This window comes from Macrobrachium rosenbergii, chromosome 29 (genome assembly GCF_040412425.1).
Source record: "Macrobrachium rosenbergii isolate ZJJX-2024 chromosome 29, ASM4041242v1, whole genome shotgun sequence".
NCBI lineage: Eukaryota > Metazoa > Arthropoda > Malacostraca > Decapoda > Palaemonidae > Macrobrachium > Macrobrachium rosenbergii.
The window spans coordinates 13,642,760-13,656,190 of NC_089769.1; the positions used below are offsets into that span (position 1 = coordinate 13,642,760).

The following is a 13,431-nucleotide window of genomic DNA, read 5'->3' on the forward strand; positions in this document are numbered from 1 at the left end:
AGTTAAGCTTCTATGAATACGGAATTTTTTGGTCTTTGAAAATCACATGCTCATGGGGGCATCTACAGTTTCTTAAAGGTTATCCCTTCATTCAAGCCCAGACTTACCCAGAATAGCTCTAGCAAATCTTTCAATGTTTTGCTGCCCATTCAAAGAATTTTTATTGAACTACTGTACAGGAATTCCTTTCTTGTATTCACAAACTTTTTACAGCACAGGGTATTTTCTTATTTTATAATCCAAATGTAATGTAACCAAAGAATGCAGTAGCATATGCTAATGCATTTGTAGACCAGGGACTGCCTGTAGGTCACAGACTTTCTCTCTTACCTTAGCTGGGTCAGGTCCCTTTCAGTATGTGATAAAGGCAAGTTTTGCTTTTACAGTCTTTTATCTGATTGGGTTAGATCCCTCCTCTTTGGCGGAGTTGTCTATCTTAATTGTTCAACAGTCTCCAATTATTAGGAACTTCAGTCACAGATAACTTATGTTCTTGGTGCTTTAAGCGTTATGGAATATCTTTCAAGACTATATTCCACTGTTAGACAGAGTCTTTAGACTTAGAATTTTTCTCTCCTGGTCCCAGCATATGATTGGGAAGTCTTTTGGCTTGTATCAAATTTGACTTTCAGAAGGGCAAGGTTTGCTCTCATTCCATTGCTCCTCTTTAGGAATGGTAGCTCAAGTCTTGTCTCTTTTAATGAGAGATTGAGAGTTCCCTTTCTTCCTTCCAAATCCGAGGTGGATATCTGGATGAGATACTGCTATGCTGGCCTGAACTTATTAGCTCCAACTGAATTTAACCACTCCTGGAGTTTGTAGTGTTGTTTTGTGCCATTAGTACCAATTAGTGATGGAATGAGTTATGCAGGAGGTCTTTCTTTCACCTCCTCTGAGAAGGATGTTGGTTCTTTTTCCATTGGAGGTATTTTAAAGTGAAGGTCATTAGCTGCCCCTCAATGTTCAATTGAACTTTTCAGGTTTCCGAATAATAAGGGTAAGTGTTTTAGATATCACACTTCATGACCCTGATTCTACCTGCAATAGTCATCCAACAAGTTTTGTAGTCACCTGAGCTCCATTTTAGGCAAGGTCAGCAGCCAATGTACTTAATCTTGGTGTAAGTCTGGAGATGGATGTAGAATGACTGGATTCCATACCATCCGTATTCCCTTTAAGAGCAGCATTTGGGCTGAAGTCAGCCAGGATACAGGTGAATGCATTTTGGGCATCCTGTCCCAGTCAATGACTGGGAAGTGTTTCTCCTCATCCTATTGTTTATAAGTGGGTTTTACCTTCTGACATGAAGTTCTCTGTTGGAGACATCTTGGTTCTCCAAATGGTACCTTACTTGAGTAACTCCATGCCTTAGAAGGGGCATGCAGGCCCATGGCCTTACTACTCTGGCCACCTATTTTGCCAGACTGGAAGGGGTTCAGGAGTCATGACTTCCTTGCTAGCAAGGCAAACAGGATCTTGGTAATTCTGCAGGGGTTCTCAACTCCAGTCAGTTGAAGGGGTCTGACCTCCCACCTTAGGAGTAAAAGGCAATGGTGCATATTTTTGTAGGAACAAATAACCCATTTTTACTAACAGTTTGTATTTTTATTAAGTATACAAACCAGAACCTTTTATATATAGCTCCACCTCAACCAGCCCACTCAGCCCCTGTGGCTGAAGGAAAAGTGAGTGAGAGATACTCAACCACCCCCCATCTCCATTTGTTAACCACCTTGTTACCAGTTTTTGACCAGTTTCTTACTTGCACTGAGAGATACAGTAAACTCCCCGTATTCGCAGTCTCACCATTTAGCAATTCACATATTCGCGGATTTGTGTGTGGAACGTATATACCCATTATTCATGGAAAATTTGCCCATTCGCGGTATTTTTCACTGAGAAATATTCACTAATTACTGTATTTTCATATCATTTTCATGACTAAATGCACTTTGTGATAAAGCTATTAAAATACTCAGGTGTAATCATTTTTAGAGGGTTTTTTTGTGTTTAAGCTGCCAAAATAGGTAGTTCTAAGTGTTTTTAGAGGGTTTTTTTTAAGTATTTGTGGATTTCAGCTATTCGTGGGAGGGTGCAGTACGTATCCCCTGCGAATACGGGGGGTTTACTGTACTTCTGTTTAAAGGCTCTGGTTTGTATGTCTATGAAAAACACAAATTGTTATTTAAAATTTTATTTTTCTCTTTTCTTATAGGAGCATTTTATTAAGGAACCTTTCTTAAGTCATTTTGTACATGGACATTAATAATGTATGCAGATATTTTTTGTAAACTAGTTGTAAAGTGAACATACTTGAGCTTTAATGTAATAAGAATTTTTAAAAATACATTTTGTTGAACACAGACAAATTAGCAAAATCATAAAGCCATGCAAACGTTAATATTACTAATAGTCTTTAGTTGATTTATGGTAACCCTCACAAAATGAATGTGCATTATTTGCAGACTTATAGTTATTTTCACTAGTTTGTCACTTGATATTTCAAAATTTTCAATATTGCATTTGGTTTGTCATTCTTAGAATTATAGACAAGTAGATGAATTTCACTTTTATGCAAGATATTTATAGATATTTATAAAGCTTCTATTAAGTGTGTTAAATATTTTGCACTTTTTCTCTTTTGTTTATTTGTTTTTAATTGCTATACTTTGATTAAAGTATACTGAATAGGATATTTTCTCAGTTTGAAAAATGGAAAAAGTTATTTCCAGTAATTTGTAATTTTTTTCTCTTATAGCTTCAGTTCCTACCCCACATTACAAGCCGTACAGTATGTTATTTACAGTGCTTGCAAGTGCATGAAGTTTAGTTAGGCCAAATATTAATACTGTACTTTAGTAAGAAAAGTAATGAGGAAAATGCAGTGTCTTGTGTTCAGATCAGATTTTTGTATCATAGCTGTACAGGATACTGGTGGTTAAAAAGTGTCTTAAAAGTCACATCCCTTAAAATTAGGTGAAATAGACTGCTGTGAAACACACTTTCTCACACTTGTATTTAACACTTGGTCTAATGTCTCGGGAATAATGAAAAGTTAAGATAATCATGCTTGAAGATAATCATGTTTGAAGCTTATTAGCAATAAAAACATTTAAAGGCAATGTAGATAAAAGTTTTTAGAGAAGTACATATGATAAGAAGTACAGTACAGTATTCTACTTTGTTTGGAACTTGGAATAGCAGTTTGCAAACAGTGCAGGTAGTCATTACAGATATACAGTATACTTTATATAAGTAATTGAAATTATACTGCAGTCTGATTAGGAAGTTTTAAATTATAGATTTCAAGTGTGAAGAACTCTGTACAGTAAGGAAAATTAGATCAGAGGAGGATTATTTTAGGTTGAGGAAATATAAAGGGAACATTTTAATTTTTACAAACTGGCCATTTTAAGTAATAGTAAATAATTTTTCATACTCTATATTGGTATCGTATTAAAGTAAAAACTGTTATTGCTGTTGTACTGTTTTTTGTTTAAGCTGCTCAATATAAGTTAGAGCCTTATGCTGGCTTTTTATGCTAATTTTTTATGGTGTAGCCAATGTTTGTCCTCAAAGGAGTTACACTCTCATGGGTTAACACCCAGGGCTCCATAGGACAGACCAACCAATCTCAAAGAATTCTCTTATAGTTGGTCTTGGCCAGAATAGTGCTTGGTGGCACAGTTAAAAGTATAAAGGACTCAAAACAGGAGGACTCTATCTCCTGTCCACAGTGACTGCCTCGATTTTTCCCTTGATCCTACTTGGAGAGATGTGACAAAAGCTCATGTGTCAGCATTCTTCCTCGTTATTATTATCGTTGTTGAATGTGATGGCTGCATCAGCTGCATCAATCTTGTAGAGAGTTTTCTCTATATTTCTGATTACTGCTTTCTTTCTGGTACTACATCTGGCGAGTAACGTGCCGATGTGATTCATCTTCCGAAGGGAGAAGTCATTATACAGGAATTTAGTCAATAATTATGTGTTTACAAAGTAAAACAAATGAGGATATGATCTGTAGAGTTATATATCTTATACAATATAGGCAAATACCCGAATTTGTCTATATTGTTTAAGATATATAACTCTACAGATCGTGTCCTCAGTATTTGACTTACTTTGTAAATACATAATTATTGACAAAATTCCCCCTATATTGACTTCTCCCTTCGCAAGATGAATCACATCGGCACGTTACTCACCAGATGTAGTACTAGAGAGAAAACAGTAATCAGAAATGTAGAGAAAACTCTCTACAAGATTAATGCAGCTGATGCAGCAATCACATTCAACAGTACATGTCTGAAAGAGGGTATCTTGCCATTATTATTATTATTATTATTATTATTATTATTATTATTATTATTTTATTTTATTATTTTATTACTTTATTTTATTATTTTTATTTTATTATTTTATTATTACTTTATTTTATTATTATTTTATTATTATTATTATTTTATTTTATTATTATTTATATGGGATAACCCCACAGGGGCCACTGACTTGAAATTCAAGCTTCCAAAGAATATGGAGTTCATTAGGAAGTAAGAGAAGCTAAAGGGGAATACAGAAAGAACAGATCTCACTTATTAACAAGAAAAAAATAAATTAATGAACAGATAAAAATGTATTAAAATGCAAGGAGACACAGTAGGTCTTGGTTCACTAAAGATCCCATCAACAGCAACTCGCTGATGCATACTTATAAGGAAATCATGAACTAATCCTAAAACATATCCACCCACTCCAATAGTCTGAAGTTTATAATTAAGTGTCTTATGATTTACTAAATCACAAGCAGCACTAAAATCTATGTGAATTACTGTGTACTCAAAACCCTTATCAATGTTCTCTTGCAAATGGCATGTCAAGTCTAAAAGAGCATAGCGGGTACTTAACGCTCTCTATATGCATACAATATTGACTATCAACTAACAATCCTTTAGATCCCACATACATAGTGGTTTAAAAATAAGTTTTTCAGCAACTTTGGAGAGCACAGGGAGAATAGAAATTGGCTTGTAGTTCCTGCAGTCTGCAGATATGCCACTTTTTGGAACAGGCACTGTATTATTAAGCTTGCACTTATCCACAAAGATACTACGTCGACATAAAAATCTGTAGAATCTACTAATCTTGGGAGACAACACACTAGAAACTTTTTTAATAAAAGCAACAGGAAGAAACCATCAGGATCTTCTTCACCCCAGCTATCAAGATTATCCAAAATTTTCTTAACATCCCTAGAGCAAAATGCAAATTTTGTAAGAACAGGTTCAGGATTACAAGCATCAGGGAGAGGGACAACCTCAGCTGATTGTAGCTTCAAAAGCTCAATGAAGCTGTTCAGCCTTTTCCCTAGGGCCAGTAACCAATATACCATCATCAGTTAGTAGTGGTGGAATAGAAGATGAGCCTGAACCATAGATAGATGATGCCAGTTTGGTCCACCACAGTTGAGGCTGAGTAATTCCTTCAAGTTTCTTCAAGGAATTATTGTAATTTCTCTCTGCTGTATGGTGAGTTCTATTCGTAGCGTGGCGAGACTCAACAAAAATAGTGTAATTTTCATTTGAACAATCTCATCTCCATGTGTTAAATTTGGTCTGTTTGTCATGGTTAGCTCGTCTACATGTATCATCAAACCACGGCTGGCCATTTGTCCCGGGTTTACACTGGTCTGTCCAGGAAGTAACTAACCCCCAAGTTTTGCACAGGCAATAGTGTTTGACTGCAATTGTTGATTATCATAACACCATTCATGCTAATTACATAGTTTTAAAATCCAGTGAAAAGTTTTAGTTACTTAAAATTTCAATGGGTAGGCTTACATATACAGTATATTAAAATTGGAAGCCAGTAGGTCTCCTGTAAGGTGAGAAGTTAGGAGTAGATCACTAGGCTAAGCTGTAATTGCTATGCTGTTTTTTTCTGCCCGATACAGCAATAATTAGCATTAATGCAATAGACAATTCTGTTACAGAAACTCAACAGTCAGTGACTTTTAACATTGATAGATAATTTGAGGTTACTAAAAGGGTAAATTAAGTTAGCTTAAATTCTTGTTTATGAAACACAGCCATGATCATAGTTCCCAATTTTGGTTGATTACAAGCCTTGGTGTTTACTAAAGGCCAGTATATCCTTTGTACAGGCAGTCCCCTCGTATCGGCAGCATTGGTTAATGGCATTTTGGTTTAACGACACTTGACTAACAATGTGGTAACCAGATTTTTGGGGCTGGTAAGCAATTTTCAGGGCCAGTAAACTGTTTATTGACATCAGTAAGCAGTTTATCAGCGCCGATAACCAGTTAACAGTGCCGTTAAGTGGTTTATTGGCGCTGATACCCAGTTATCAGCGCCATTAAGCCATTTATCGGCACTTACTACTATTTTATGGATATGACCCATTGACCATGTTACCTTACATCATACTATGGACATGTAGTTGTGGCCACATCAGCCTGTTTTAATTTGAAGTGTTTGCTGCATATACAGTGATAATAAATGCTTGTTCCTTTTATCACTAGTGGCTTGTTATTACGCAGGACCCACAGATTACCTGTGCTACAGCAAATTGCTCAATCTGCTTTTAGCCTGTGGAAATGGTTCATGATTGCCTCCCATAAGCCAGCCTCTGAAGGAATAAAGGAGAAATTGGTTTGTTGCTTAGACAAGTGTGAAATTTAGCCAAACAGTCATTGGTTCCTTTTTTTCAAAAACAAGCAAGAGAGTAGATTCCCTTACTATCTGCTGTTCTATCTGTGACCTTCACGTGTTGATTTTTTAAATCTAGTTTATCATTATGTACCTAACATTGCTAGGTACATAGTGCAAAAACTACAGATTTCATCTATCTGACTTACTAGTTCATCTGGAAAATGTGGTTAGATTACCTCCACACTGAGAACCCATTTGAAATCAGTTGAAACAGTTTTATATTTTATTATATATCTTTTTATTTCAGGTGCCTTGGTATTACAACAGTCATGAGATACAAGGAAGCATTGTCAGAACCCTTGCTTTATGGTTTTGGAATTGATTCTAATATAAAAACTGTTAATGCTCTTCTCCAGTCTTTTGCACTGCCAAGGTCAGCTCTTGCAATGCTTCCCATTACCTGGTCCATGAATAAGGTTCTTAGACTCCTGTCATCCCCACAGTTCAGTGGGCCCAATACAACAACAACTCATATGCTTCAAAAGTCAGTCATCTTGGCTGCTTTGGCATCAGTAGCTCAGATTATCTTACTGAGCTCTCTTAGACAGGGCAACATTTCATCACTCATACACCTAGTTGTCATTTACTATTGTCTCTTGGCCAAGAATGAGGACCTTTCAAAGGGAAAATCCCCTTTTCCAATACAGGAAGTCAGCATTTTGGATAATATATTATGCCTAGTTCAAATACCCAAGGTTTACCTAGATGTCACAGCAAACATCCCAGATGGTCCTATTTTTCTATACCCTAGCAGAAACAAACCATTCTCTCTACATGGGCTGAGAATTATTTTAAGTGTTCATGAAAAAGGCAGTCCCTCACTCCTTTCCTACGTTGCTTGATGTCCAGAAGGTGTGTACATCATTAACTTTCTTCGGAAATGTTTCCTTCGAAGATTGCTGAGTTTACGGGATGGTTATTAGAGGCAGTATTCCTGAACCGATAAAGATGCAATAGTCCTGTAGCCAGACCTAACATAATTAGGTAAGTTACCATAGCACCACAATAGATAATGCATATACTGTATAGGTTCATGTGTTGTTTCTTGGTCTATTGCCAAACCCTAATGGTATCCAGAATAAAGAAAATGGCTGATAACCTGTGACTTTACCTTGGATCAAAAATTCCTGAAACACTATTGCCATGAAAGTGGTGGTCATGCTGAGATACTGCTGGGGAAGGCACAATAATCCCGCAGCCAGACTTAACATAATTATGTAAGTCACCTTAGAGCTACAAAGAATAATACATACATAGTTTTTTGTGTTAATTCCTGTTCTTTATTGCCAGACCTTAATGGGTATACAGATTTGAGGACGAATAGTGGCTACACTATCAGAAAGCAGGTTTTGATTTAGGAAAAACCTATTTTTGGTAGCTGCTGCAAGTCCTCAAAGCCACCCACTTTCCCTGGCAAAAAGGCATAAGACTGAGGTGAACAATTATCTTGCACAGACCTAACAAGCAATGAAGAATATAGCCGAATATGTGCTGTGCGAGTAGGATTAAGGGAAAACCGAGGCAGTTGCTGTGAACAGGAGATAGAGCTCTCCTGTCTTGAGTCCTCTATATTCTATGACTGCCAACAAACACTATGTTGGCCGAGACTAACTATAATAGAATTCTTTAAGATTGGTTGGACTGTCATATGGAGCTTTGGAGTGACCATAATAGTGTAACTCCTTTGGGCTTTCGCAGTGGATATCAAAAATAAGTTTTTCCTATGTTAAAACCTGTTATATTATGGAAAAATTAGATTAAAGAAGGACTGTATTGCACATTGTATCATTTTTTATATATGAAATTGTATCCTTTTTTACATATGAAGAGTATCTAGTGGCTCATGAAAGTGTATATGCTATCTAAACCAAACTACTCAGCCCCATGCAAATGTATTTTCCCATGTTGGTAGCTAATTTTAGAAATAATGTTTACATTATTTTCATTTATGGTAGATTGTCTTGGACCACAGAAAACTTTACCCGTATAAAATTTTCTTTTAGTCTTTTTCATTACAGTATTTGGACAGGCGATAACTAATCTTGCCATTAATACTTTTTAGGTATACTGAATAATATTTTATAGATTATTGAGGGAAGTCGTGAAAGGTCATAAACAGAGAAGTGCAGTATCTACTTGAGCTTTTGATATGCCAGTTCTGCTTTTATTACTCATTGCATCTATTTGGCTTAGTTATCAAAAAAGAATAAATAGCAAGACAGCTGAACACGGACTTTGCATTGCATGCCTCATTTGTTGAATGTTACAGAAAGTAGAAATCTCTTGATTTTGTGAAAAGTGCACTGAGAACTGCTTCAGCATTTGTTTTTTTTTTTTACACAGGATATTATTATTTAATTTTTTGACAATTCAGCCCTGAAAATTCAGTCCAGCTTCATTAGTGTTTTATTTATAGCCTTGCAATAGTATGGTTTGCTGTCTGTGATTTGTGAACTGTTTTATGCCTAAGTACTGTAATAAGCTTTACAAAGGTAAGAGAAGTGCATGAAATGGTTTTCCACCTTTTGTTCATATTGAATTTGTCAACAGTAGTCAAGTACAATTGATTTTGAGCTAATGTGGCAATATATAAATACCTAGTTGCATACAAAATTTATTTTCATTGCTGTAGTGGTTGGATGTGCACATGAACACAAGTCATTCAAGGGTTTTCTCTTCCAGTGGGCAAGAAACCAGTAATCAGTGCCCCTATTAATTTGTCGTCAACAGCACATGTGGTGGCAACCGGGCAGATAGTTCAACAAGTCAACTCCCCAAACCGATCTCAACAGTCTGCAGTATATTCTATAGTAAGTGGATATTGTATATACTGCATATTTTAAGGAACAAAATATAAATGATGGAAATGACACAGGTGACATGAATTTCAATTCAATTATCGTAGTACTGTATCTTACAAGATATGGTTAATGTGCCTTACTTAAAACCTGTCCCTATTATCAATCACATTTGTATGGTTTTCTGACCTAATTCTTCTATTCTTTAATATCTTTGTGCACTTTCTGCTTTCTTCATGATCTGTGCTGCTTTCCTCTGCAATTTATGCTTGAGTTCTGTTTAGTCCAAGGTCTCATCCATGCCATTTTTCCTGATTTTGTTACTTTAACAATTAAGTCAGTATTCTAATGCTCCCATATTTACCACTATTCTTATTACTCCTGTCCTTTGTTCAAGTGTTTTAAACAATTTCAGTCTATTTTGTATCCTCTGTATACCACTGATCTTGCCAATTGTAAAGTTATCTACATCTCTGCTCCATCCTCATGAATATTGGCATTCTGTAGTTGTATCATTTAAGAAGCATTTCTGTTTCCATTGTAAATGCCTATTTTTATGCTTTGCATTAGAGCATAGCATTTACACACTAATCATTATTTTTGTTTTCTTACAATGAATTATTTGCCAGTGGTTCAGCAGTCTGCTTCCTCTTTATTCTGGCTATTGTTACTCCTCTTTTTACTGCTGTCCTCTCGTTCACCATCTGTGTCAAGTTGAACAAAATGTTGTACCGTCTCCAAAGTCTGCCGATTTACAATAAGTAAATCTTCCTACATTTCTTTGCTGTCATAAAAATTTTATAAATTCCTTTCAAACTGAATGTATGAAGAATTGGAATAACTTCTTTCTGTGAATCCAAGATACTTGCAGCTCATCTATTAACGATTATAGGTAACCCCTTCCAGGGATCTACTTTTTTAAGCTGTTTAGATGACTTGACTTTCCAGAACTTGGGAACCTGTTCATAAACTTCCTATGTCTGTTAGTGTGGTCATGCTGTTATGTCACTTTTAAAACCTATACCAGCCTTCTTTTAACAATACTGATTTTAGTATCGAGGAGGACATCATCCTTCCTGTAAAGTTTGTGCCATGGCAGTTTCTGAGGTTTTTAAATATTCTTTATAAGGGGCGATTGTCCTGACTACAGCCACTGCTAATTGCCAATAGACTTTCTACTTACCCTGATTACAGAATATTTCATATTGGTTGCCAAGAGACCAAAATTAAATATTCTACAAACAGGAAGAGTAGTAAATCTACAAGCAGTTTGAAGTGGCTGTAGTTAAGACATCCTTCCCTTAAAAAAGAACATTTAAAATTCTCAGAAACAGTCAAGCACAAATCTCATGGGGAGAAGGATGTTGTGATCGTGAATGAGGTGTTTGCTCTTGGCAAACAATCATTTTTAGTCTCTTATCCTTTCTTCATTAATATATCTCTCATCCTTTGCTGTAGTGGCTTAATGCTATGTAAGTGCCTAACTCTTTTGTCAGCAGTATCAAGAACTTCTCTACCTTTATAACTTTCCCAAGTGTTCATAATACACAACTGAGAGATGGTGATTAAGATAAATGTTTAAAGTAATCAACAGATGCTAGTAATTTGGCCAAGCTCTCAACATTTGATAAGGTTTGAACCTGTAAAAAATAGGAACCTATCATGACCAGACAGTTAGGTGTTGGACCTCTGTCTCTGAATAAAACACTTTCCTTTTTGCAACCCATACAGTATATAGTCTGGCATATTTGCTAATCATTCCCTTCTTTCATTAGAAATCTGACACACTGAATTTAACACTACTATATTAAACTCATATTGATTTAAAGACTTGACAATAGCTGATCCCAAACTGAGAGCAGCATGAGAGGGGTGGTTGAGTTCAGCAATAAAATAGATGACAAAGTCCAAAGCCTAACAATTAATTCTCCTGAAAAATGGACCTCTCGCATCTGGCAGCTTTTAAGTAGGTTAAGGTTGTGAAGAATTCCTGGAGGAAAATAAGAAGCAAGCTTATTAAAAATCAGCTTAATTTGTTTGGGAACAAAATTAGGAAAAGAAGGGAAATGGTGGAGATACTTGCTAGGAGAAACTTTGATATTTGTTGTGTACAGGCACAAACATAATTACTGTAATAGTGTCATGTGCTAGTGGAATGCCAGTGAAATGAAGAAGCGGATCAAATAAATGACAGAACAATGAAAAGTAAGATTATTTCAGTATGAAGAAGGTAATAAGTGTGTTCTCACACCTTTTGGAAAGGTTGACAGATGCATTTACAATGGTACCACATTTGGAGGGGATACAGGTACTGGTAGGAGCCAAAGCTGAGGGTTAAACATATTGTTTAGGAAACCTAGAGAGAATTGAAGATAAAGACACAAGATTAGAGAAACTGAAATACAGACTGATTTCATTACTGTGTCTTGAGAATTACAGACATCATAAAAAAGGATTGCACTGTAATACCAGATGAGGCATACTTAACACAACATGACTATTGTGAGTTGATCTGAGAGTGACAGGTATAAAGATGAAAAAAGATATTAAAATAATAAAAACATGGAAACTGAAAAATGAGGTCAAAAGGGGTACTGCATAAAAAAAGTGTCTGCAGAAGGGCAGCAGAACAATGTGCAGTGCGACATCAGAGAAAGGATAGAGAAACAAAAATCGTGGAATCAAGATGTACAGAGGGCAGGTGGAGAAGGGAACCTTTAAGTTCTAGCAGAGCACAACCAAATAAGGAGATAAAGATGTAAATAGAGTGAAGACCTTGAGAAGATATTTAACAATCACATGCTAAACAAAGGCTTTTCAAAAGTAGAAGGTAATTGAAGGACTTTCTGAATTGGCAAAATCACCAGTGTTACTATACCATAATGCAAAGATCTAGGGTGAAGACAGTTGTAGGGGTATCAGAAGAATATGACATAAACATTGGTGTCCATTAAGAATCAGTTGAATCATTTCCTGTTCATCATAGTAATGGAGGATTCTGTTATTATGCCCCTTAGAACTGCTGTATGCAGATGACTCATTGCTAATAGCAGAATCAGAGAAAGGGTTTTTAAACTTGTGCAGAAGATGGAAGAGTGGAAAGAAGAGGAGAGGTTTGCTAATCAACATATCCAAAAAAGTGAATAGTGACTGGAAAGGAAACTAAGAAAAAGTGCATTGAGGGAAATGGTCATGTGGGGGTAAATTCAGTAAAGATGCTTTCCAAGTTTTGATGGGGGTTACTTTCTGAGGAATGTATCAGAAGGTGAATATATCATTAGTCAAAAATGCATTTTAATACACCTGTCCTAACAACTATCATAGCTCAACCTAGCTTATCTTGAACATACTCTATTGTATCAAGTCTTCTATCCACATAAGTAATCTCTCACATCTCATTGATTAGCCTAGCTCTCTTATACAGTACATGATAAGAGTGGAATTTACTGATGCTGAAGATTTCTCAGCATCACTTATTTGCTTCTTATCCAATAAGATGGTCAAGATTGTTAATTGCGAGAGTCTAGGTTCCCATACAATGGCCAGTTTAGGGCATGTCCCTAAGTATGTTGAGTTTCTCCTTGAGTAACTGCCTTCCTCTTCTTCTCACTAGTAGCAGGAGACTCAGATAATTGTTCCACGAGGCTTGAAAACACAATGCAAATAAAAGAGGGTATCCAGAAAAATAGTAGCAACACAAAACACGCAGGATTGGTTGTATACACTAGCCACCACATAGCAGACTGGGAGGTGAGGAGCACAGCTGTTGCCTGGATGCCCAGCATTCGTGAGGGTACTGTACTGCATAATGCTTGACCAGGGAAAAATTTAAATTCATGATTCAGGATATGGATTCAGCTGAATGTGTATTACAGCATCGGTATTGCCATTGTAAAGTCAAA

The 13,431-nt window shown here is 36.1% G+C and overlaps 1 protein-coding gene across 50 annotated transcripts in view; it reads left to right on the plus strand.

The window, feature by feature from the left end:
• The window catches only part of LOC136854603 (uncharacterized), a 671,913-nt gene that overhangs the window by 632,222 nt on the left and 26,260 nt on the right, over nt 1–13,431 (plus strand). For 27 of the 50 annotated variants that reach the window (XM_067131090.1, XM_067131099.1, XM_067131100.1 and 24 more), the window contains one exon: nt 9,462–9,541. In XM_067131090.1, coding sequence (XP_066987191.1) covers nt 9,462–9,541 — 80 coding nt within the window. Of the gene's footprint in view, nt 1–2,758; nt 2,792–9,413; nt 9,542–13,431 lie in introns of all 50 variants that reach the window. The other 23 variants (XM_067131080.1, XM_067131113.1, XM_067131082.1 and 20 more) reach the window with 3 other exon arrangements.